The sequence below is a fragment of the Bombina bombina genome, chromosome 6 (assembly GCF_027579735.1).
Source record: "Bombina bombina isolate aBomBom1 chromosome 6, aBomBom1.pri, whole genome shotgun sequence".
In the NCBI taxonomy this organism is placed as follows: domain Eukaryota; kingdom Metazoa; phylum Chordata; class Amphibia; order Anura; family Bombinatoridae; genus Bombina; species Bombina bombina.
Window position 1 is genome coordinate 1,066,585,189 of NC_069504.1, and position 27,665 is coordinate 1,066,612,853.

Below are 27,665 nucleotides of genomic sequence, written 5' to 3' on the forward strand. Positions count from 1 at the left end.
GTAATGAGCTATCGGGGGTCCTTTGGATGTATGCGGTTCCATTGATATGTGCAATGATAGGGTTTGCCGGCTGTCCGCTACATCCCGATGAGTGTTCCATGTCCCAGCAGTAGTATTCGCAGCAGGGCTGATATAACCGTCAGCTGGTGTCTTATTGTTCAGAGCTAGTAGCGTGGTGCAGGATTCTGTGGGTCCCTCGCTATTACCCTGTGTGTGAATAAAGCGTTGGGGTTCCGACATGCTATCTCTCCTTCTTTCCCTCAGGACAGGCTCAATGCTGGTGACTGTATCTGGCAAGTGAACGCCATTAGAATTGAGTGTCGTATATAAAACATTCTCAAAGGCAGCGTGATGTTGTGCAAGCATAAGTTCCAGCTCCCTTAAAATGTCGATAGCGTTCTCCATAGTTCTTTATAGAAATCTGTAGTCAGGCAGATTAGATGAAATGAACAATCAAAAAAAAGCACACTTAGTGCAACTTAACGACAGGGCCGAGGGCGTCCCGCCGGGGGGTATAAAGAAGGGCCAAGATCTTGTAACGGCTCCGGGCGCTGATGCCAGCAGCGATTCAATTAGCTATAGGTACAAATAGTTGTGGCTTCCAAAATACAAAGCAATGCTAGTGGTTATTTATACAAATTGTTCTGCACAAAAAGTGGATTTTGGAGGTTTTCAAAGAAAAGCTGTAGCAGCACACAGCAATGCGACTTAACATGGCGGCTGCCCGGAAGTTCCCCTCCTGAGATTCTCTTTTTAGACAAGCATTACCAGTTTTTTGGCTCTACCGTTTGGCCTAGCCTCAGTTCCAAGAATTTTTTTCAAAGGTTCTCGGTGCCCTTCTTTCTGTAATCAGAGAACAGGGTTTTGGTATTTCCTTATTTGGACGATATCTTGGTACTTGCTCAGTCTTCTCATTTTCGAAGAATCTCATACGAATCGACTTGTGTTGTTTCTTCAAGTTCATGGTTGGAGGATCAATTTACCAATCAATTCATTGATTCCTCAGACAAGGGTAACCTTTTTAGGTTTCTAGATAGATTCAGTGTCTATGACTCTGTCCTTGTCAGACAAGAGAAGTTTAACATTGATATCAGCTTGTCAAAACCTTCAGTCACAATCATTCCCTTTGGTAGCCTTATGCATGGAAATGTTGGGTCTTAGGACTGCCGCATCAGATGCGATCTCCTTTGCTCGTTTTCACATGCGACCTCTTCAGCTCTGTATGCTGAACCAATGGTGCAGGGATTACTCAAAGATATCTCAATTAATATCTTTAAATCGATTTTGCGACACTCTCTGACATGGTGGACAGATCACCATCGTTTAGTTCAGGGGGCTTCTTGTTCTTCCGACCTGGACTATAATCTCAACAGATGCAAGTCTTACAGGTTGGGGAGCTGTGTGGGGGTATCTGACGGCACAAGGGGTTTGGGAATCTCAGGAGGTGAGATTTCCGATCAATATTTTGGAACTCCGTGCAATTTTCAGAGCTCTTCAGTCTTGGCCTCTTCTGAAGAGAGAGTTGTTCATTTGTTTTCAGATAGACAATGTCACAACTGTGGCATACATCAATCATCAAGGAGGGACTCACAGTCCTCTGGCTATGAAAGAAGTATCTCGAATTTTGGTTTAGGCGGAATCCAGCTCCTGTCTAATCTCTGCGGTTCATATCCCAGGTATGGACAATTGGAAAGCGGATTATCTCAGTCGCCAAACGTTGCATCCGGGCGAATGGTCTCTTCACCCAGAGGTATTTCTTCAGATTATTCAAATGTGGGAACTTCCAGAGATAGATCTGATGGCTTCTCATCTAAACAAGAAACTTCCCTGGTATCTGTCCAGATCCCGGGATCCTCAGGCGGAGGCAGTGGATGCATTATCACTTCCTTGGAAGTATCATCCTGCCTATATCTTTCCGCCTCTAGTTCTTCTTCCAAGAGTAATCTCCAAGATTCTGAAGGAATGCTCGTTTGTTCTGCTGGTAGCTCCGGCATGGCCTCACAGGTTTTGGTATGCGGATCTTGTCCGGATGGCCTCTTGCCAACCGTGGACTCTTCCGTTAAGACCAGACCTTCTGTCGCAAGGTCCTTTTTTCCATCAGGATCTGAAATCCTTAAATTTAAAGGTATGGAGATTGAACGCTTGATTCTTGGTCAAAGAGGTTTCTCTGACTCTGTGATTAATACTATGTTCCAGGCTCGTATATCTGTATCCAGAGAGATATATTATAGAGTCTGGAAGACTTATATTTCTTGGTGTCTTTCTCATCATTTTTCTTGGCATTCTTTTAGAATACCGAGAATATTACAGTTTCTTCAGGATGGTTTAGATAAGGGTTTGTCCGCAAGTTCCTTGAAAGGACAAATCTCTGCTCTTTCTGTTCTTTTTCACAGAAAGATTGCTATTCTTCCTGATATTCATTGTTTTGTACAAGCTTTGGTTCGTATAAAGCCTGTCATTAAGTCAATTTCTCCTCCTTGGAGTTTGAATTTGGTTCTGGGGGCTCTTCAAGCTCCTCCATTTGAACCTATGCATTCATTGGACATTAAATTACTTTCTTGGAAAGTTTTGTTCCTTTTGGCCATCTCTTCTGCCAGAAGAGTTTCTGAATTATCTGCTCTTTCTTGTGAGTCTCCTTTTCTGATTTTTCATCAGGATAAGGCGGTGTTGCAAACTTCTTTTGAATTTTTACCTAAGTTGTGAATTCCAACAACATTAGTAGAGACATTGTGGTTCCTTCATTATGTCCTAATCCTAAGAATTCTAAGGAGAAATCGTTGCATTCTTTGGATATTGTTAGAGCTTTGAAATATTATGTTGAAGCTACTAAGTCTTTCCGAAAGACTTCTAGTTTATTTGTTATCTTTTCCGGTTCTAGAAAGGCCAGAAAACTTCTGCCATTTCTTTGGCATCCTGGTTGAAATCTTTAATTCATCTTGCCTATGTTGAGTCGGGTAAAACTCCGCCTCAGAGGATTACAGCTCATTCTACTAGGTCAGTTTCTACTTCCTGGGCGTTTAGGAATGAAGCTTCGGTTGATCAGATTTGCAAAGCGGCAATTTGGTCCTCTTTGCATACTTTTACCAAATTCTACCATTTTGATGTATTTTCTTCTTCTGAAGCAGTTTTTGGTAGAAAAGTACTTCAGGCAGCGGTTTCAGTTTGAATCTTCTGCTTATGTTTTTCATTAAACTTTATTTTGGGTGTGGATTATTTTCAGCAGTAATTGGCTGTCTTTATTTTATCCCTCCCTCTCTAGTGACTCTTGTGTGGAAAGATCCACATCTTGGGTAGTCATTATCCCATACGTCACTAGCTCATGGACTCTTGCTAATTACATGAAAGAAAACATAATTTATGTAAGAACTTACCTGATAAATTCATTTCTTTCATATTAGCAAGAGTCCATGAGGCCCGCCCTTTTTTGTGGTGGTTATGATTTTTTTGTATAAAGCACAATTATTCCAATTCCTTATTTTATATGCTTTCGCACTTTTTTCTTATCACCCCACTTCTTGGCTATTCGTTAAACTGAATTGTGGGTGTGGTGAGGGGTGTATTTATAGGCATTTTAAGGTTTGGGAAACTTTGCCCCTCCTGGTAGGAATGTATATCCCATACGTCACTAGCTCATGGACTCTTGCTAATATGAAAGAAATGAATTTATCAGGTAAGTTCTTACATAAATTATGTTTTTAGTTTAATGTAATTTAGTCTAATAGTTAGGGTAGACTAATTATTAGTTTAATATAATTTATTACAATTTTAGTATAATAGTTATGGTAGATTAATTATTAGTTTAATACAGTTTAATTTAAATCTAAAGGTAAGTTTAAATTTATTATAAAATAGGGATGAGTTAATATTTAATGTAAAGTTAGCGGGTTGTTAGGTTTAGGGGTTAATAGTTTAATTTAGTTTATGGTGATGTGGGGGGCTGGTGGTTTAGGGGTTAATGGATTTAGTAAGTGCTAGTGATGTGGGAGGCCAGGAGTTAATACATTTATTTAGTTGCGGTGGGCTCCGGGAACGGCGGGATAGGGGTTAATAACTTTATGTAGGTGGCGGCGGTGTAGGGAGCGGCAGATTAGGGGTTAATAACTTTTATTTAGGTGTCGGCGGTGTCGGGCGGCATAATAGGGGTTAATAAGAATAATGTAGGTGGCTGCGGTGTCAGGGCAGCAGCTTAGGGGTTAATAAGTATAATGTAGGTGGTGGTGGCAGGGCAGCAGCTTAGGGGTTAATAAGTATAATGTAGGTGGCGGCGGTGGCGGGGCAGCAGCTTAGGGGTTAATAAGTATAATGTAGGTGGCGGCGGGGCAGCAGCTTAGGGGTTAATAAGTATAATGTAGGTGGCGCCGGTGTTGGGGCGGCAGATTAGGGGTTAATAAGTATAATGTAGGTGGTGGCGGTGTAGGGGGTGGCAGATTAGGGGTGTTTCGACTCAGGGTACATGTTAGGGTGTTAGGTGTAAACATAACTTTTATTCTCCCATAGGAATCAATGGGATATCGGGCAGCAGCGAACATGAGCTTTCACTGCTTTCAGACTCCCATTGATTCCTATGACATCTGCGGCCTCCAGGGCGGCGGATTGAAAAGCAGATACGCTGGGCCGGAATAGTGGCGAGCGTACTTGTTAGGAATTTGTTAACTAGCAAAAGTAGTCAGATAGTGCCGAATTTGCATTCTGAACATCTGTAGTGACGTAAGCATCGATCTGTGTCGGACTGAGACCGGTGGATCGTATGTTACATCACAGATTTCTACTTTTGCCGGTCTCTAGGCTTTGATAACTAAGGGGAATCAGGCTCGCCACAATTACACTGCGGAATTCCAGCGTATTTGCGGTTGACGGCTTGATAAATAGGGGCCAAAATCTTCAACTGAAATTAGCAATTAAAATGACCGATAAGCAAAAACAAAATTAACCTGAGACAACTGTCTGAAGGACTTTCCTACCAACGGGCACCTCAGAAGAAGCAAAAACATCAAAATGGTAGAATTAAGTAAAAGTATGCAAAGAACACCAAGTAGCTGCCTTGTAAATTTGATCCACAGAAGCCTCATTCTAAAAAGCCAAAGAAATGGCGACTGATCTGGTAGAATGGGCAGTTATCTGTTTAGGTGGAGGCTGTCCCACCTCCAAGTAAGCCTTATGGATCAAAAGTTTCATACAAGAAGCCAAAGAAACAGCAGAAGCTTTCTGCCCCTTCCTGGAACTGGAAAAGTGAACAAACAAGCTAGGAGATTGTCGGAATTCCTCAGAAGCATCTACATAGTACTTCAAAGCTCTTACAACAAGTTATGAAGAAGAGTCTCTGAGGAATGCTTAGGATTAAGACATAAAGAAGGGACAACAATTTCCCGATTTATATTATGCGAAGACACAACCTTTGGTACAAAATCAAATGTAATCCTCAAATCTGCCTTATCCTGATGAAAAATAAGATAAGGAGGATCACACTAAAGAGTAGACAACTCAGAAACTATAAAATAGCCAAAAGAAACAAGAGACAGAATTGTCTGATTAGTTTCCATTTTGAAAGAAGAAACTCTGAGAAACTTGAATAAAATCCCATCTTCTGTTCAAACAGAGGAACAGGAACAACCACTCCCATAGATTCTAGATCTGAAACTAAAACCAAGCCCCCTGAAAAAGGCACAACCTGCCCCCTACCAGAACCTCTAGATCAGTAGCTGTACCTTCATGCAGAATTGAATGGAGTAGATTTTTTTTTGGACTGCTTAGATTGTTCCAGTGTGAACTAGGTTTCCAGGCAGAACCTGGAATGATTAGAAGCTTGGATTAACCTTCGGACTTTTTGCCCTGAGGAAGAAAAGCTCCCTTACCTCCAGTCACAGTATAGATGATAGAATCCAAACCAGAACCAAGCATCATCTTTCCCTGAACAGTGATGTTAATAAAACTAGAGGACTGGGCAAATAAATGGGATCTGAAATGTAATATTAACAAGAGCAAAATTATGCATATATGATCCAAAAACCCAAAGACCAATTATAGTCTCAAGTATACATTACTGACTGTAACTAAAGAGGAATGTGACTTGGGAATTATTATTTCAGATGATTTAAAATTTGGTACACAATGCAGTGGTGAAGCCAGTAAGGCCAGTCGAATTCTTGGCTGCATTGGAAGAGGTATTAGTAGCAGAAATAGCAAGGTTCTTATGCAACTTTACAGAGCATTAGTTAGGCCTAAGATGGAATGCTGTGTACAGTTCTGGAGACCATGGGGCCGAATTATCAAGGGCCGAACGACCCCCGATGATACTGTTTCCACGCAAGTCTTCAGGCTCGCCGGAAATAGCAGTTATGAAGTAGCTGCTCCATAACTAGTCCACTGTCACTGAGGCTGCAGTCTGCAATCCGGCCGATCCTATACAATTGGGCTGATAGACACCCCCCGCTACCGGCTGATTGGCTGCGAATCTGCAGGGTGCGGCATTGCACAAGCAGTTTGGGTAAACTGCTTGTGCAATGTTAAATGTTCTGCAATGTTAAATGCCGATATCGTATGCTGTCGGCATTCAGCGATGTCTGTCGGACAAGATACGCTACAGCGTATCATGTCAGACAGATATTGATAAATCGGCCCCCATATCTTCAGAAAGATATAAATATACTAGAAACAGTCCAAAGGAGGGCTACTACAATGGTAGACTTTGAGCTTAGTGTCTTTATGTTTAGACGTTGCATAGAATTCAGCCTTTGTAGGTGTAGCATAGGTGAGTAAATCCAAGCATGTATCTATGAATACACAACACAAAGCACATTAGCAGTAATTGACCAATAATATGTATAAATTCTTCTATGCTGTCTTTTTAGGCTCATTATTAAGACCGAGTTTCTACCCAAGAAGATTAGAGGGTACATGCTTCCTTTATCACAGGTAAAGATCCAAATGCTGTGATTTGTTTCATGCTAGGGCAGGTCAGCAACACACACCAATCATATCAGTATCACAGATTAAAGGGACTAAAACACTTTCTAATTTCAAGACATTTGTGTTGTCTTGCTATACATATAGTATCAGCAAAGTCTAAACATTTTTAAAACAAATTAAAATAATAAACTCTGCCCACCACTAATTATGTTAGTATAAAGAGCAATGTTTTGCAGCTGCTAACTGCTAAAACCAATTAGGGAAAGATATGTAGCAGGGTTAGCACTAAGAAGCCCGCTACATGCTTTTTTTTTAAGTTCTGAGAATTAAACAATCCTCAAATTGCACCAACAGGGGCAAAATAAATAATAAAAGTATATTGTGAAGGGTTTTTACTATGCATAAGTAAACATTTTATATAAAAATCTCAAGGTGTTTAACCTTTTAAGGACATTATGACTTTCTATTCCGTCCTAAGCGGTTCAGGCTTTAGCACCGTTAGGACAGAATAGAACGTCCTAGCTGTTAGGCTGTCCTGAAGCCAACGGCGCTTCCAGGATGGGATCGCTGTCTGGAGGGCATGTCTAGCGTCATAGGGACCAGATGTAGACTAATTGACCCTGTCATCAAAGGGTTAATGTCCCCTTAAACTTATAGCAGTGTGCTTACAAACAGATTAGAAAACAATTTAAGTAAAGGATTTATTGCAATACAACTGTTGCTTTTTTGGTTCTTTTAAAATTAATACCTATTCACATGAACATTGATATTTAGTTTATGAATTTTATGTTGATTTCAATAGAATGTACTATAAGGCCAAGTTTACATTGCTGGTGCAATTTTAAACCACAAAGCATTATGCCATTTGCTTCATTCTGTTTAACAAATGCACAAAAATGTTGGCAGGAGTTAAAAGTAAACCTACCATTTGTCATTTAATATTCAGCAGCTTGGTAGTTTTAAAGGAAAAAAAGACTTGTTTTGCAAGTGCCACCTTCCTCTATGATCGACTCAGCTGCAATACACATAGGCAAATATATTTAAAAGTATATATAATCTTTAACTGTGTAAGACTGCAATGTTTAGTTAGAATATTATTCTTCGTGGTGTTAAATAATATCTTAGTTTTATAATTATGAATTCTTTATCAAATTTTACTATAACTATTACATTAGTATTTCATATTATAAGATTTAATATATTATGTATATAATTATATTTATAGGCTCATGTTCTATATAAACTATTTGAATAAACATAATTCGTATATGTTCATATGATTTTATTGAATATGTGTGTGTTTTATATTTGGCAAAACTAGTTGTTGATAGTATTTTTAACCCTTTACACCTAAGAGAGGAATCAGAAAAATTTAATATATTATAAACAGCATACAACAAGCCGAAAGTCATTAATGGTCACAATATAAACTGACCACAATTTATTGCTTCTCGGCTCCCATTGACTTGAATAGGAGCTTAAAACATAATTCCACTGACATCCGGCTAACATAAAATAAAAATTAATATTTATATTTGTAATGCGCCAACAGAATCCCAAAACTATGCAGAGGAAAACGAGAGAGTCCATGAGCCATCACATGTGGGAATATTCCCCTCCTTACCACTAAGAGGATGCAAAAGGCAAAAGACACCCCAATACACCAGATCTTTAAATCCCCACCACTTCCCACGATCCTCAGTCACACATATAGCCAAGTAGATGAGGAAAAAAGAAAAGCAGGAAAGATAAAGTGGGGCAAAGATGTGCAAAACAAGTACTGCTGCCACCTGACCAAAGAAAGGGCAGGGTTTGTGGACTCTCACCATCATAAAATAAACTAATTTATAAGGTAAGCATAAATTTTGTTTTCTTTCTTCAGATAGTGAGAGTCCACAAGTCATAATGTGTGGAAATCTATACCCAAGCTGTGGAGTCCACAAGACCACCGTGAATAGGGGGACAAACAGTGAAGACAGGACAATAATATTCAGGCAGTATGGCCCACAGAACTTTCAAAAGTGTGCAAAGAAGACAAAATAGCTGCCTTACAAATCTGATCAATAGAAGCCTCAAAGACCGAAGAAGTAGCAACTGCTCTAGTGGAATGAGCAGTAATGCGCTCGGGGGGGGGGGGGGTGTCCCACAATCAAATAAGCCTTGCAAATTAAAGCTTTAAGTCAAGCTGCTAAAATAACAGCTGTAGCTTTATGACCCTTGCAAGGCCCAATAAAAAAATAAACAAATTTAGATAACATTGTCCTCTCGCTCGTGGGGTTACCTAGGAGTCTGCACTGATTGTCTAAAATGCAAGTCTGTCAAAAGAACTGAAATAATGGGGCAGTATGCAGAGACTTAGATACAAGGTAATCGCAGAGGTAAAAAGTATATTAATATAACAGTGTTGTTTATGCAACTGGGGAATGTGTAATAAAAGGATTATCTATCTTTTTAAACAATAAACATTCTGGAGTAGACTTTCCCTTTAATAGCTTGATAAAAGAAGGGCCTTGAGAGAGAAGATCCTTTGTTAGAGGATGCCTCCAAGGTGGGCACTCCAACAACTTCAACAGATATGCAAACCAAATCCTCCAAGGCCACGCCGGAGCAATCAGAGTTGCTGATGATTGTTCCTGTTTGATTCTGGCCATCACCCTGGAAAGCAACAGAATTAAGAGGAAATATGTAAATCAGGTTGAATGACCAAGGGTGTCTACCAGACTTGCCCGAGGGTCTAGAGACATGGCACAATGAGACAGTTTGTGATTCAAATGGGAGGCACTGAGATCCATCTCCGCAAAGAGTCCAACACCGTACAATTTTATTGAATGCTTCCTGATTTATAGACCATTACCATTGGTAAAGAGACTTGTGACATAGAAAGTCTGCTTCCCCATTGTCCACACCGGAATGGGGACTGCAGAAATCGGTACTATAAAGAAATCTGAATAAAACTCCTGGATTGATTCTGAAGTTGGAACTGGAGCAATTACTCTCATTAGTTCCAAATCTCTTACACAAGCCAAATAAACTTGGGCCTTTAAAGCATCTCAAGTCAGTTGAGACTTGAGGAATCTTCCCCCGAGGAGGCCTTGAAAGAAAACTTATTTGGTACCCCTGGGGAATAATTAGTAAAACACAAGGATCCTGAACAGATTTCTCCCAAGCCTCCGGAAAGAGACTCAATCCGTACTCACCAGAGACTGCTCTGGTATGGGGGCCCGCACCTTCATGCAGCCTTGGGAGCTGAGGCAAACATTCTGAACTGTTTGTTTTTAGACCAAGAAGAGTTAGACTTACATGATGATTTAGAGTAGTCAGATCTCTGAGCAGAGGAAGCATCTTTTGATGAAAGGTGTGAAAACACCCTGCAGATCGAGGCTTAGGGGTCAATTTATTAATGTGCAAGCGGACATGATATGATGTAGCGTATCATGTCCGCTGCACATTGATAAATGCCGACTGCATATGCTGTGACTGTGGCAATAATAGCCTTCAGTCCAGACCCAAACATAGATTTACCCTGGAAGGGGAGAAAAAGTAGTCTGCATTTAGAAACAATATCAGAAGTCCAAGACTTAAGCCACAAAGCTCAACCTGCCAAAACAGCTTAAGTAGAAATCTTAGCACTGATGCAAATCAATTCCACTCCTGCTTCAAAAATAATTTGCTGTTCTCAAGAGACTAATACGATCCTAAATCTCATCCAGATTGATTGATTTCTGCAGAAACAAGTTTGGAAAGATTGTCACACCACACAGAAATGACAGCAGCGACACAGGCTACACTAACTGCAGGCCTAAACATAAATAGAAATAATAAAAAAAATAATATGGAGAAACTAAAGATACTCCCCTCAAGCGGGACCGCTGCCGTCTCACATTTCACTCCAAAAAAAGTCAAAACTTGTTCTGTGCTTATAAGAGCCGCTGGACCCAGGGGTACATCTGATCTTGAAACACTCCTTTTGGACGCTTTCCAATCTCACTACCAGAGATAATTAGGCACTAAAAAAACATAAACCTTCAAGCTGAAAGGATTGTCTATAATAACTTAAGTTTCCTATCAAAAGAATCTTTAAAAGTAGAACTATCCTCCAACGAAATAGTAGTAGTCCTGACCATAGTGGAAATAGCTGCATCCACCTTAGGAGCAGTCTCCCATATCTCTGTATTAACAGAAAGCAGAGGAAACATAGACTTGAATTTGGAGGACGGAACAAAAGGAATACCTGGCTTCTGCCATTCCTTAGAAATTATTTTAGAAACTGAATCAGGCATGGGAAAAGAGGAAGGCTGCTTTGGAGCTGCCTTAAAAAATGTATCAATCCTCTGAAAAGGTTGCTTGATTGTAGTAGGATTTTCCTCTACCTCTAAAGCAATTACAACATCCTGCAATAATGCATGAATATGCTCAAGGCTGAAATTAAAGTACACATCCTTTGCCACAGCAACAGGGTCCTAAGACTCAGAGACACTATCCTCAGAAAGAGAATCCTCACAGTCAGAATCACACCTATCATAAATGAGTAATTTGGAGTGGCCACTACCAAAGGAAGAACCTGTAGAGCTAAAGACCAAAGAAGGACCACTTCAAATCCTTGCAAGTATCTGCGCTTATCAGCTAAGATTAGCAAAAGACTCAGCACATGAGGTACAAAGCTGAACAGGGGGACACAACTGAAAACCATTACAAAGCAAACACAAACTGGAAGGGGTTAAAATAACAGAGGGTCTCCCTTCTAGATGATCAACCAGTGGACCAGAGGCCTAAGCTGCACAAGTTTGCTCCATAGTATCAGTAAGGAATTAGCTTAAGAATCATGGATAATCAAAACCAAATAAGCAGTATACTGCACACAAATAGCTAACCCTGAAAGGGAGAAAAGAGGCACAATGTATCATTGATTAACCCTAGAAGGTAAGCAGTAAAATAACATAAGGTACTGTTCAATTAAGTACTGAAAAAACTGTAAAAACAGTAAAAAAGGCTTATTAGCATATAACACAGCACATAAAGGCATATTCCTCGACAAAGGGCGGAGTCCCGATAAGCGCGTCGCAACCTAGACGCCATCACCTGCACTTATCCTGTGTCGGACAAGTTACAGATTCAGGCAGATATAGTTCGGTATGACATTGGGGTATGAGATCGGAGGGAACTTGAAGGTTTCCATTTCCACACCCAATGGTGGTAAGTCTCACAGTGGCACCCGATAGCAAGAGAGTCAAGACTCAGGTAACACTGCTACACGTCTGTTACTGTGTATAACTGCTAGAATAAGTCATATACAAGACTGTCAGAGTTAAAGCTACGTTATGCACTATGAGTGAAGATGCATTAACAGGTCAAATTAAGGCCATGAGAGCTGATTATACAGTGTTGGGTACTATGTGTGAGTGAAGTTTTATGGTGTGAGGTTGGAATGTCAATTTAATAACATTACCTCTGTCATAACCGACTGAGATCTATATGAGTAATCTGATACTGTGGACAAGAAACAGCAGCCTATTTTTGGTGTACATGTATATATGCAGCGCATTTATGAACTGTGATAGCGCAATAACCACAGCTGATTATACAGTGTTGGATACTAATTGCACTGTGAGTGAAACCTCTGTTATAACCGATTGAGATCTATACAAGTAATCTGGTACTGTGGACAAGACACAGCAGCATTTATGAACTGTGACAGCGCAATAACGATTGTAATCTGCATTTATTGATACAAGGGGGCCTATCTATCAAGCTCCGAAAGGAGCTTGATGGCCTGTGTTTCTGGTGAGTCTTCAGACTCGCCTGAAACAGCAGTTATGAAGTAGCGGTCACAAAGACCGCTGCTCCATAACCCTGTCCGCCTGCTCTGAGCAGGCGGACAGGAATCGCAACAATTCAACCCGATCGAGTATGATTAGGTTGATTGACACCCCCTACTGGCAGCTTATTGGCCGCGAGTCTGCAGGGGGCAGCATTGCACCAGCAGCTCTTGTGAGCTGCTGGTGCAATGTTAAATGCGGAGAGCGTATTGCTCTCCGCATTCAGCGATGTCTTGCAGACCTGATCCGCACTGTCGGATCAGGTCCGCAAGACATTTCTTAAATATGCCTCATCTAGAAATCTTCAGAAGTACGGCACCTTTAAGGCTGAGAGACTTTTTTCTTGTTACTTTTGCAGGTGGTGTCAGTCATTACCCCCTTGGGACGCCTTGGGGGTAGTATATATATATATAGATATATAGATATATGAGTATATATATCATTATCCTTTTTTTTCTTATTATTTTTTTGAATGATGTGTGAATGCAATTCAGCTAAATTGAGCGGTTTTGTATGGTGGAAGGGGTTTTGTGAATAATAGTAGATGAACATTTGTACTCTTGACTATGCATAGTATTTGATATATTTGTTCTGGAGAATAAAAACAAAAATTTCTAAGACTCGAATGCTGGGATTTATTTATTTGACAGCACATAAAGTGTTAAATAAAATTTCTGCCTAAATTTAAATCCCAGCTCTGATAATTAGAGTGCTTTATCACTTCCATCGGTCTTGAAAACTTTCATACATGTTGAGAATAATACAGCAGCACAGAAAAAGGAAAAAATTATCACACAGAAAGGGAGCACTAAAAAGCACCCTAAGTGTGCCTGCACAACTGCACAACCAGTGAGCGCTGAAAGCTAAAAGCTAAAGGTAACAGACACAAATTTAGCGCAGGTGAAATAAAACATACAGTGCATAGCTCAGAAGTAAAATCTGAGTGTGCTACGCCAACCAGACTTAGGGGCCGATTTATCATCGGTCTGTCTGACATGATCCGCTCAGTGGATCATGTCCGACAGACATCAATGAATGCCGACAGCACACGCTGTTGGCATTTATCATTGCACAAGCAGTTCTTGTAAACTGCTTGTGCAATGCCGCACCATGCAGATTTGCGGCCAATCGGCTGCTTGCAGGGGGTGTCAATCAGCCCGATCAAATAGGATTGGGCGGATTGATGTCTACAGCCTCAGAGCAGGCGGACCAGTTATGGAGCAGTCTTAATACCTCTGCTTCATAACTGCTGTTTCCAGCAAGCCTGAAGGCTCGCACAGAAACAGGGGCATCAAGGTCCATTCGAAGTTTGATAATTCGTCCCCTAAATGTAAAGCAATAGTAACCTCAAAAAAACAAAATTTTTCAAAAGTGCTCAAAACTGGTATAATGTGTATTGCTTATAATATATGTCCCCAGACTATGTGAAACATGTGTACATGTTTATACTAATGGCCAGTGAGCTTGTAAGGTGCCAGTACTTACCAATTAGTACCTCCGTCCACTGGGCTTACCTCAGCTGCAACAACTTTTTTCCAGCAGACGAGCCCATTCTAAGCAGTGCGAGCACAAATCCAAGGATCGGAATTAGTTACAGCTTCTACATCCCAGGGGATTGGTGGACATGTCAACATTTCATCTGGGAGGCCTACATTTGTCACTGAAAAAAGACCCTTAACTGGCTGGCTGATAACACCGTACCTGACCCTCTGAATGATAGTTTACTGTGAGGAGGATTCAGGTCTCAGATTGGTTAGAGGATTGTCTTTCAAACAGTGAGTAGATCTTGCACTTCCCTTTCACCTCCCTCCTCATCAAGGAGTCAAAAGAAAATGAGTAAGGATCATGGGATGAGAGAGGAATTTAAAGCTCTAGTGTGTTGGGGCATCTTTTGCCTCCTTCTAGTTGTCAGGAGGGGAATATTCTCACACGTTATGGCTTGTGGACCCTCACCATCTGATGAAAGAAATAAAGAAAAGACCGGGAAAGGCAGTTTGGGACAAGAGTACTTTAAAGGACACAAAAGTCAAAATTAAACTTTCCTGATTCAGATAGGGCATATTTAAGAGATTTACCAATTTACGTCTGCACAGTCCTTTTATATACAACTGAGCATGTACAAGAGTTCATGGTATATACTTAGATGAGTCTGTGATTAGCTGATGCTTAAATAGCTTATTTCATTGGATTTTAGGAATGCTCTAAACCTATGCCTGATGAATGTATATAAAACTGAAAAAAGATCAGTCTGACTGTACAAGGAGATCAAACAAACAGAAGAAGTGAAATTCTAAACAGGGGGGCTGTCTTTAAATGGATATTTATAATAATCTAATATAAAAAATATCATAAGATCTCTTCCTATATCCGCAGATCTTTTGGCTGGCAGGGTCACTGTTGATCATTGGAATGGCATCAGAGGTTAATTCTACTCTAGGCTGGCGTTGGCTTGTTCGATTTGCTTCCATTCCTGGCATTATCCTCATAATTGTATTTAGAGTAAGTGTTTCCTATTCTTCTTCTCTTTCCCATTCTTCTTCTCCAGTGTTCAACATAACAGCAATTACTTTCTATACTATCCTAATCTTCTAATAAGGACATTTTCAGTGGAATAAAACAAGGTACTTATATGTTAAAGCACTTGATAGTGATGAAGAATACAAGAAAATATCACATGAATATCTATGTAAAAAAAGGAAGATATTTTACCTAAAAAAACCCAACAAACTTTTGGCAAAACGTACATTGGAGGAATTTGGGACATTGCAGTTTCACTTGTCTTGACGTTGGTTCCAAGATCGGGGAAGAACGCTGAGTGGCAGTTGGCGTTCTCTTCTCTGTAGAACTGTCTGCTGTGTATTCTTGTCCTGAATGTTCAGTTTGTTTTTAAGTGTTTTTAGAATAAATACAAGTGATGAGCTCTCTTCTATGTTTCTTTGGACCCTTCATTATCAACTACATTGGATTATATCCTTTGTCACACATTGTTACACAGGGGGATATTTATCAAGCCGTCAACCGCAAATACGCTGGAATTCTGCAGCGTAATTGTTGTGAGCTTGATCCGACTTAGTTATCAAAGCCTACAGACTGGAAAAAGTTGAAATCTGTGAGCTAACATACAATCCGCCGGTCTCAATCTGACACAGATTGATGCTTACATCATTACAGATGTTCCGAATACACATTCGGCCCTATTTGACACTCTTTCAAAGTTATCAACTAGTTAACAGGTACGCTCATGGCTATTCCGGCCCAGCATACCTGGTTTTCAATCCGCCACCCTGGAGGCCACGAATGCCATAGGAATCAATGGGAGTCTGAAAGCACCGAAAGCTTATGTTCGATGCTGCCAGATATCCCATTGATTTATATGGTAGAAAACAAGTAACGCTTACACCTAACACCCTAACATAAGCCCCGAGTCTAAACACCCCTAATCTCCCGCCTGACATCGCCGCAACCTAAATAAAATTTATTAATCCCTATTCCGCCGCTCCCGGACCCCGCCGACATTCTGGAATTCTGCAGCGTAATTGTTGCGAGCTTGATCCGACCTAGTTATCAAAGCCTACAGACCGGCAAAAGTTGAAATCTGTGACACAACATACGATCCGCTGGTCTCAATAGAACACAGATGTTCCAAATACACATTCGGCCCTATTTGACACTTTTTCAAAGTTATCAACTAGTTAACAGGTACGCTTGTGGCTATTCCGGCCCAGTGTACCTGGTTTTCAATCCGCCACCCTGGAGGCCGCGGATGCCATAGGAATCAATGGGAGTCTGAAAGCAAGGAAAGCTTATGTTCAATGCTGCCAGAAATCCCATTGATTTATATGGTAGAAAACAAGTAACATTTACACCTAACACCCTAACATAAACCCTGAGTCTAAACATCCCTAATCTGCCGCCCCGACATTGCTGCAACCTAAATAAAATGTATTAACCTCTATTCCGCCACTCCCGGACCCTGCCGTCACTAAAAAAAGTTATTAACTCCTATCCCGCCACTTCCCGACCCCGCCGCCACTAAATATTAATATTAATCCCTAAACCTCAGGCCTCCCACATCAATACCACCAACTAAACCTATTAACCCTAACCCGCCGGCCCCCCACATCACTATAAACTAAATTAAGCTATTAACCCCTAACAACCCGCTAACTTTAAATTAAAATTATAACATCCCTATCTTCAAATAATTTAGGCTTACCTGATAAATGTATTTCTTTCCGGATATGGTGAGTCCACGGAATCGTCAATTACTAGTGGGAATATCACTCCTGGCCAGCAGGAGGAGGCAAAGAGCACTATAGCAAAGCTGCTTTATATGTCACTTCCCTTACCCATAACCTCCAGTCATTCAGCCGAAGGAAAAATGGAAAAAGTGTAGAGGTGCCTGAGGTTTAAGAAAAAATAACTGTCTTAAATAAAGGGTGGGTCGTGGACTCACCGTATCGGAAATAAATACATTTATCAGTTAAGCATAAATTATGTTTTCTTTCCTAAGATATGGTGAGTCCACGGAATCATCAATTACTAGTGGGATCCAATACCCAAGCTAGAGGACACAGATGATAAGGGAGGGACAAGACAGGTAGACCTAAACAGAAGGCACCACCTTTTGAAGAACCCTTCTCCCAAAAGAATCCTCAGCTGAGGCAAAAGTATCAAATTTATAAAACTTTGAAAAAGTATGCAAAGAGAACCAAGTTGCAGCCTTGCAGAACTGTTCCACAGAAGCTTAATTTTTAAATGTCCAGGAAGAAGAAACAGCCCTCGTGGAATGAGCAGTGATTCTCTCAGGAGGTTGCTGTCCAGCAGTCTCATAGGCCAAACGAAAAATACTCCTTAGCCAAAGAGAAAGAGAAGTAGCCATAGCTTTCTGAACCTTGCACTTCCCAGACAACCAAACAAAAAAAGCAGAAGACTGACGAAAGTCCTTAGTCGCCTGAAGATAGAACTTCAATGCACACACAACATCTAGGTTGTACAATAAACGCTCCTTAGGAGAAGAAGGTGTAGGACACAAAGAAGGAACCACAATCTCTTGATTAATATTCTTGTTTGAAACAACCTTAGGTAGAAAACCTAATTTAGTACGTAAAACCACCTTATCAGAAAGAAAAATAAGATAAGGAGAATCAAACTGCAGAGTCGAGAGTTTCGAAACTCTCCGAGCAGAAGAAATAGCAACAAGAAACAAAACCTTCCAAGATAACATCTTGATATCTAAGGAATTCATAGGTTCAAACAGAGATCGCTGTAAAACTCTAAGAACAAGGTTAAGACTCCAGGGAGGAGTAACAGGTTTAAACACAAGCCTAATCCTAAACAAAGCCTGACAAAAAGATTGCACGTCTGGCGCATCCACCAATCACTTATGCAACAAAATAGACAACGCAGAAAGCTGACCTTTCAGAGTATTAGCTGACAAACCCTTCTCCAGACCCTCCTGGAGAAAAGACAAAATCCTAGGAATCCTGATTCTACTCCAAGAGTAGCCTCTGGATTCACACCAATGCAGATATTTACGCCATATCTTATAGTAAATCTTAATTGTCACAGGCTTACGAGCCTGAATCATGGTCTCAATGACCGACTCTGAAAACCCACACCTAGATAAAATCAAACGTTCAATCTCCAAGCAGTCAGCTTCAGAGAAACAAGATTTGGATGAAGAAAAGGACCCTGAAGTAGAAGGTCCTTCCTCAGAGGAAGTCGTCAAAGAGGTAGAGACGACATTTCCACTAGATCTGCATACCAGATCCTGCGAGGTCTAAGATTGAACAGAGCAAGCGGAATGATGTTCATGGAAGCTACCATAAGACCAATTACCTCCATACATAGAGCCACTGATGGCTGAGGAGAGGACTGAAGGACAAGACAAGAGTTGAAGATCTTTGTTTTTCTGACTTCTGTCAGAAATATCTTCATTAGTAGGAAATCTATTATGGTCCCTAAAAACACTACTCTTGTGGCTAGAATCAGAGAACTCTTTCCCAGATTTACCTTCCAACCATGTGAGCGAAGAAAAGACAACAAGAACTCGTATGAGAGTTTGCTTGTTGAAAAGATGGCGCCTGAACCAGAATGTCATCCAGATAAGGCGCAACAGCAATGCCCCTAGACCATATCACTGCCAAAAGAGCCCCCAGGACCTTTGAGAAAATTCTGGGAGCTGTAGCAAGGCCGAAGGGAAGAGCTACAAAGTGGAAATGATAGTATAAGAAAGCAAACCTTAGAAACTTGTGATGATCCCGGTGAATGGAAACATGAAGGTACGCATCCTTTAAGTCTATGGTTGTCATAAACTGACCCTCTCGAACCAAAGGAAGAATGGAATGTATAGGCCTCTAGTTATCAAGCGGTCAACCTCAAATATGCTGGAATTTAGCAGCGTATTTGTGGCGAGTTATCAAGCCCTACAGACTGGCAAAAGTAGAATATAGTGACGTAAGCTTCGATCCGCCGGACTCAGTCTGACACAGATCGATTCTTACGTCACTCCAGATGTTCCGAACGCAAGTTCGGCACAATCTTACTACTTTTGGAAGTTATCAAATGACTACCAGGTACGCTCGGCACTTTTCCGGCCCAGCGTACCTGGTTTTCAATCCGCCGCCCTGGAGGTGGCAGATCCCATAGGAATCAATGGGAGTCTGACCATAGTGAAAGTTCATGTTTGCTGCTGACCGATATCCCATTGATTCCTATGGGAGCTGTCTACACCTAACACCCTAACATGTACCTCGAGTCTAAACACCCCTAATCTGCCCCCCCTACACCGCCGCAACTAAATAACTGTATTACCCCCTAAACCGCCGCTCCCGGACCCGCCACAACTATAATAAATATGTGAACCCCTAAACCGCCGCTCCCGGACCCCACCGCCACCTACATAATACCTATTAACCCCTATCCTGCCCCCCTATACCGCCTCCACCTATAATAAATTTATTAACCCCTATCCTGCCGATCCCGTACCCCACCGCAACTAAATAAATTGTTTAACCCCTAAACCGCCACTCCCGGACCCTGCCGCCACCTTTATTAAACTTATTAACCCCTAATCTGCCCCCCCCACACCGTCGCCACCTATAATAAATTTATTAACCCCTATCCTGCCCCCCCTATACCGCCGCCATCTATATTAAACTAATTAACCCCTAAACCTATGTCTAACACTAACCCTAACACCCCCATAACTTAAATATTATTTTAATAAATCTAAATAAAAATTACTCTTATTAACTAAATTAATCCTATTTAAAACTAAATACTTACCTATAAAATAAACCCTAATATAGCTACAATATTACTAATAATTATATTGTAGCTATTTTAGGATTTATATTTATTTTACAGGCAAATTTAAATTTATTGTAACTAGGTACAATAGCTATTAAATAGTTATTAACTATTTAATAGCTACCTAGATAAAATAAAGTAAAATTTACCTGTAAAATAAACACTAACCTAAGTTACAATTACACCTAACACTACACTATCATTAAATAAATTATTCCTATTTAAAACTAAATACTTACCTGTAAAATAATCCCTAAGATAGCTACAATGTAATTAATAATTACATTGTAGCTATTTTAGGATTTATATTTATTTTACAGGCAACTTTGTATTTATTTTAACTAGGTACAATAGTTATTAAATAGTTATTAACTATTTAATAACTACCTAGCTAAAAGAAATACAAAACTACCTGTAAAATAAATCCTAACCTAAGTTACAATTAAACCTAACACTACACTATCATTAAATAAATTAAATAAATTACCTACAAGTAGCTACAATTAAATACAATTAAATAAACTAACTAAAGTACAAAAAAACCTCACTAAATTACAGAAAATAAAAAAAGATTACAAGAATTTTAAACTAATTACACCTAATCTAAGCCCCCTAATAATATAACCCCCCCAAAATAATAAAAGTCCCTACCCTATACTAAATTACAAGGTAACCAGCTCTTTTACGAGCCCTTAAAAGGGCTTTTTGCAGGGCATGCCCCAAAGCAATAAGCTCTTTTTTTTTAGGGACGCCATCTTGGATGACGTCACTTAAAGGAATATTCATTCTGCGAGTAGGCATCGGTGAAGAAGGATGGCTCCGCGTCGGCTGCTTTGAAGATGGCTCCGCGTCGGCTGCTTTGAAGATGGCTCTGCTCCGCTCCGGATGGATGAAGATTGAAGACACCGCCTGGATGAAGACGTCTATCGGATGGAAGACATCTTCAGCGCCCCTTGGATGATGATTTTGGCCCGGCTGGGTGAACATGACTCAAGGTAGGGAGAACTTCAGGGGGGTAGTGTTAGGTTTATTTAAGGGGGGTTTGGGTTAGAGTAGGGGTATGTGGGTGGTGGGTTTTAATGTTGGGGGTTGTATTTTTTTTACATGCAAAAGAGCTAATTACTTTGGGGCATGCCCCGCATAAAACCCTTTTAAGGGCTGGTAAAAGAGCTGGTTACCTTGTAATTTAGTATAGGGTAGGGACTTTTATTATTTTTTTTATTTTTTATTTTATTAGGGGGCTTAGATTAGGTGTAATTAGTTTAAAATTCTTGTAATCTTTTTTTATTTTCTGTAATTTAGTGGTTTTTTTGTACTTTTGTTTAGTTTATGTAATTTTATTTAATTGTAGCTACTTGTAGGTAATTTATTTAAATAATTTAATGATAGTGTAGTGTTAGGTTTAATTGTAACTTTAGGATTTATTTTACAGGTAATTTTGTATTTCTTTTAGCTAGGTAGTTATTAAATAGTTAATAACTATTTCATAACTATTGTACCTAGTTAAAATAAATACAAAGTTGCCTGTAAAATAAATATAAATCCTAAAATAGCTACAATGTAATTATTAATTACATTGTAGCTATCTTAGGGTTTATTTTACAGGTAAGTATTTAGTTTTAAATAGGAATAATTTATTTAATGATAGTGTAGTGTTAGGTGTAATTGTAACTTAGGTTAGTTTTTATTTTACAGGTAAATTTGACTTTTTTTTATCTAGGTAGCTATTAAATAGTTAATAACTATTTAATAGCTATTGTACCTAGTTAAAATAAATTTAAATTTGCCTGTAAAATAAATATAAATACTAAAATAGCTACAATATAATTATTAGTAATATTGTAGCTATATTAGGGTTTATTTTATAGGTAAGTATTTAGTTTTAAATAGGAATAACTAATTTAATAAGAGTAATATTTATTTAGATTTATTTAATTAATATTTAAGTTAGGGGGTGTTAGGGTTAGTGTTAGACTTAGGTTTAGGGGTTAATAATTTTATTATAGGTTGCGGCGGTGTAAGGGGGCAGGATAGGGGTTAATAAATTTATTATAGGTGGCGACGGTGTAGGGGGGGCAGATTAGGGGTTAATAAGTTTAATATAGGTGGCGGCGGGGTCCGGGAGCAGCGGTTTAGGGGTTAAACAATTTATTTAGTTGCGGCGGGGTCCGGGATCCGCAGGACAGGGGTTAATAACTTTATTATAGGTGGCGGCGGTATGGGGGGCAGGATAGGGGTTAATAGCTATTATGTAGGTGGCGGCGGGGTCCGGGAGCGGCGGTTTAGGGGTTAATAAATTTATTATAGTTGCAGCGGGGTCTAGGAACGGCGGTTTAGGGGTTAATAACTTTATTTAGTTGCGGGGGGCGCCGGTATAGGGGGTAGAACAGTATATTTAGTGTGGGTGCTTAGTGACAGCTTATCAATAAAGGTGTAAAAAAGCCGAAGAGCAGCGATATCGGATGAGTGATAACTATCACAGTCCGCTGCTCATCGCCCCGTACTTGGTGCGCTGCTTTTTGACAGCTTTTTTGATAACTTTGGAGAACGTATTCAGGTCCGCGGCGGAGATGTGAGGCGAGCTTAGGCAAGCGTATTGGGGCCGACGAAGGCAGGTACATCAGGAGCTTGATAACTAGAGGCCATAGTCTCCATCTTGAAGGACGGTACACTGAGGAACTTGTTTAAACACTTTAGGTATAAAATAGGTCTTAAAGTCCCCTCTTTCTTGGAAACCACAAACAGATTTGAATAAAATCCCAGACCTTGTTCCTGCGGAGGAACTGGAACTATAACTCCCAGGGCAAAAAGATCCTTGATACAATTTAAGAACGCCTCTCTCTTTATCTGGTCTACAGATAATCTTGAGAGAAGAAACCTGCCTCTGGGAGGAAAAGTTTTGAATTCTATTTTGTACCCCTGAGATACAATTTCCACGGCCCATAGGTATGGGACATCTCTTATCCAAGTCTGAGCAAATTGAGAAAGGCCGACCCTTCATGCTGACTTGGAATTAGCTGCAGGCTTCTTAGACTGTTTCCCCTTGTTCCAAGACTGACCAGACTTCCAGGAAGACTTGGATAGTTCCTGCTTGGAAGAGGAAGCGGAGGGTTTACATCTAAATTTACGAAAGGAACGAAAATTACTCTGACGTCCTTTCTGATTATTTTTTCTATCTTGAGGAAGAAAAGATCCCTTTCCTCCTGTGATATCTGAAATGATTTCAGCCAAACCAGGCCCAAACAAGGTCTTACCCTTGTAGGGAATAACTAATAACGTAGAAGAAACATTAGCAGACCAGGATTTTAACCAAAGGGCTAGACATTTTTGCTCCCAGTTAAATTACTTGTAAGGAAGCATCCATAAAAAAGGAATTGGCTAACTTAAGAGCCTTAATCCTGTCCTGGATCTCCTCAAGAGGAGCATCTGTCTGAATAAAATCAGACAAAGCATCAAACCAGTAAGCTGCAGCGCTGGTAACAGTAGCAATACATACTGCAGGCTGCCATTGAAGACCTTGGTGAACATACATTTTCTTTAATAATGCCTCTAATTTCTTATCCATTGGATCTTTAAAAGAACAACTATTCTCTATGGGAATAGTGGTCCTTTTAGCCAAAGAGGAAATAGCTCCTTCCACCTTAGAAAACGTTTGCCACGACTCCTTAATAGAGTCAGCTATAGGAAACATTTTCTTAAAAATAGGGGGTGGAGAAAAAGGAAATACATCCACCACAGAGGGAACATTAAAATACTTGTTCAGCTTACTAGACTTCTTAGGGTTAATAACAATAGAAGTATCGGAGTCATTCAAGGTAGCCAAAACCTCCTTAAGTAACAAGCGGAGGTGTTCCAGCTTAAATCTGAAGGACACAACTTCAGCATCAGTAGAAGGAATTATACTGCCTGAATCCGAAATACTTTGATTAGCCACTTCAGGATCAGAAACCTTACTTACTGTTTCTTTAAATTTCCTTTTGCATTTTCCCTGCAGCATGGGAAAAAAAAACAGACAGCGCCTCAGATACTGCAGAAGATACCTGGGCACCAATATCTTGCAAAATAACTCCAGACGGAGCATGAGAGGAAACGCAGGGCACTGCATGTGAAGAAGAATAGGATTGGGGCACTTGAGGAGAAAGCTGCGGCACATCTGAAACAGGAGGCTCCTGAACACCATCCGCCTTAGCTAATGATGGCTCAAAAAAGTCTATTTCTATAAGCTAAAGGACTTTCAATACATGAAGAACAAAAAAGGTACTGGGGGTTCCACCTGGGCATCAAAACATAAGCTACAGGTAACATCCTGCACAGCCTCCATAATACAAAAAAAAGAAGCAAAAAAACTTTTTTTTTTAACTTTTTTTTAACTTTTAACAAACTGAGGGAAAAAAAACGATCCTGTTTAAAATCCGGATTTCCAAAAAGCAAAAACAGCAAGAAGCCTTCTAAACAGCAGAGCCATCTGAAATATGGGCACCTCACTCTTACAGGAAGTGAAGAAAAGCACCAAGAAAACCTCTGAGATCACAGAATCAGAACCTCCCAAAAAGGAGCAGTCCTACAGCTGACAAAAAGCCTTTTTTTCTTTTAAAACAACTTTCTTGAAAAACAGGCTTAAAAAAAACAATAAACCGCCCCCAAAAAAGTACATAATCCGTTACTAAAAATGGATCCTCACTAAACCATCAATAAAATAGATAACTCCTCACACTAACAGTGCCTGCAAAAACTGCCATAAAAACCTGCACCCTGACAGGAATAATAAAAATCTTCCCCCTGCAGCATTTCAGCTGAATAAGTGCCAAATTTTTCCCTGCTACATAGAAAAATAAAACTAGCACTTACCTTAATATTTATCTGTCCAGCAGCAGGACAGCTCATCTGGTTTGAGAGGATGCAATCCCTCACATGGACCTGTGGAAATATAGAAAGACTGAGTAAACTCATCTAAATAGGGCAGCAAAATGTTTTGGGAAAACGCAGTGAGGATTGTACACCACAAGTTCCCAATTGCTTAAAGGCCACCACTGCCCTACTGAAGAGACTGACATAGGCTAAGGCTACACCCTATAGAAAGATCAGAGCAAATCTACTCTGCTTTAAAATAAAAAAAATCTTGATTGTTGATCAGACACCAAAACTTCACCTCCTCTTTGCACTGCAGGCAAGGAGAATGACTGGGGGTTATGGGTAAGGGAAGTGACATATATAGCAGCTTTGCTGTAGAGCTCTTTGCGTCCTCCTGCTGGCCAGGAGTGATATTCCCACTAGTAATTGATGATTCTGTGGACTCACCATATCTTAGGAAAGAAATAACCTAAGCACCCCATTGCCCTGAAAAGGGCATTTAGCTCTTTTACCTGCCCAGACTCTACTTTAAAAATAAAACCCACCCAAAAAACCTTAAAACAACCTAGCACTAAACCCAGACAATCCACTTACAGTTCTTGAAGTCCTGCTTGAAGGATCTATCCAGTCGGCAAGAAGTCTTCATCCGGGCGGCCTCTTCCATCTTCATCCAGCCGGCAAAGTCTTCATCCAGATGGCATCTTCTATCTTCATCCATCCAGCGTGGAGCAGGTCCACCCTGAAGACATCCGGTGCAGAGCTCCTCTTCAATATGGTCGATGCCGTAAACTGGAACTTGAATGCAAGTGGCATAAATCAAGATGGCATCCCTTGCATTCCTATTGGCTGAAAGGTTCCAATCAGCCAATAGGATTAGAGCTGCTAAAATCCTATTGGCTGTTCCAATCAGAGAGAGATTGGAACAGCCAATAGGATGAGAGCTGCTCAAATCCTATTGGCTGATTGGAACAGCCAATAGGATTTTAGCAGCTCTTATCCTATTGGCTGATTGGAAATTTTCAGCCAATAGGAATGCAAGGGACGACATCTTGGATGACGTCACTTGCATTTAAGTTCCAGTTTACGGCGGCGACCGTATTGAAGAGGAGCTCCACGCCGGATGTCTTCAGGATGGACCCGCTCCGCACCGGATTAATGAAGATAAAAGATGCCATCTGGATGAAGACTTCGCCAGCTGGATGAAGATGGTAGAGGCCGTCTGGATGAAGAACTGACTGGTTTATTTAAGGTTTTTTTGGGTGGGTTTTATTTTTAGAGTAGGGTCTGGGTAGGTAAAAGAGCTAAATGCCCTTTTCAGGGCAATGCCCATACAATTGCCCTTTTCAGGGCAATGGGGAGCGTATTAAGGTCCGTGGCCACGATGTTAGGTGAGCGTATTGGTGCCGTTGAATTCAACAAAGTTGGTCGGCTTGATAGATATACCCCACAGTGTCAATATAACATGGAATAAGAAATGGTTACAAAATTAATAAATCAATCAAAACTATTAAGAATAAATATGAAATAAATAACAATTAAAAATTTTGACTAATAATTTGGCAAGGTACTATACTCTTTTTACTGTCATCTGCATGGTAAAAAACAACAACAACAGCCAATCAGCTTCATCAGTGCTAGTTCCCACTTTGCTTTACTATGATCTAATGGAATTTCACAGAAATCATGCAAGTTTTTATAGCAAATTTTCTTAAACTGAGGGAAATAAAATTATTGTGTCTGCATCCTGATTAAATGCTTAAAGGGATACTGAACCCACATTTTTTCTTTCGTGTTTCTGATAGAGCATGTGATTTTAAGCAACTTTCTAATTTACTCCTATTATCAATTTTTCTTCATTCTCTTACTATCTTTATTTTAAAAATAAAGTCCAGACCCTGGACAGCACTTGTTTATTGGTGGAGCAATTTATCCACAAATCAGCAAGGAAAACCCAGGTTGTTCATCAAAAATGGGCCGGCATCTAAACTTACATTCTTGCTTTTCAAATAAAAATACCAAGAGAATGAAGAACATTTAATAATAGGAGTAAATTAGAAAGTTGCTTAAAATTGCATGCTCTGAATCACAAAAGAAAAAAATTGGGTTCAGTGTCCCTTTAAAGTTCTTTTTACAGGGGCATGTGGCTAATGAGGAAATTGTGAAGTAAAGTATCTTCTTTTTTAACATTGAGATATTTATATAATATTTTCTAGTCAGCTTTTTACAGATATGCTGCATCACTTTAAAGTTATTCAATATTTCTGTCTCATGACCCTTTAAGTAACCCTCTCCCAGGGAATTATAGGCATTTTATATATTTACATATGCTCTGGTGCTGACACATAACTGGTGACACTTGAAGCATGCTCTGGAGGTAGGGTTGCAAACTTTATTTAAGAAAATAAGAGAAAATAAGAGAAAGTAAAGAATTTACAAAAATCTTGTAGGAAATCAACAAATTATACAGTAGTTACTGAAAAAACACTTTATTTTACCATTTTATACAGTTTGGTAAAACAAAATTTTTCATACAAATTATCTTCATTCACTCAGTCTAGCTTAATAAGTTCAACAACTTTCTGCAAATTTGTGAATTCCATTTCTCCATTAAGGAATGAAACGGTAAGAGATACACCAAAATCTAGTCAAAATTAAACTTTCATGATTCAGATAGTGCATATAATTTTAAACAACTTTTCAATTTACTTTTATCATCAAATTTGCTTTGTTCTTTTGGTATTCTTTGTTGAAAACTAACCACAGGTAGACTTGTATGCT

The 27,665-nt window shown here is 39.8% G+C and overlaps 1 protein-coding gene across 1 annotated transcript in view; it reads left to right on the forward strand.

The window, feature by feature from the left end:
- Positions 1–27,665, forward strand: part of SVOPL (SVOP like) — a 163,288-nt gene that overhangs the window by 18,625 nt on the left and 116,998 nt on the right. The window contains exons 3-4 of the mRNA XM_053719681.1: positions 6,849–6,912; positions 15,096–15,221. Coding sequence (XP_053575656.1) covers positions 6,849–6,912; positions 15,096–15,221 — 190 coding nt within the window. The remainder of the gene's footprint in view (positions 1–6,848; positions 6,913–15,095; positions 15,222–27,665) is intronic.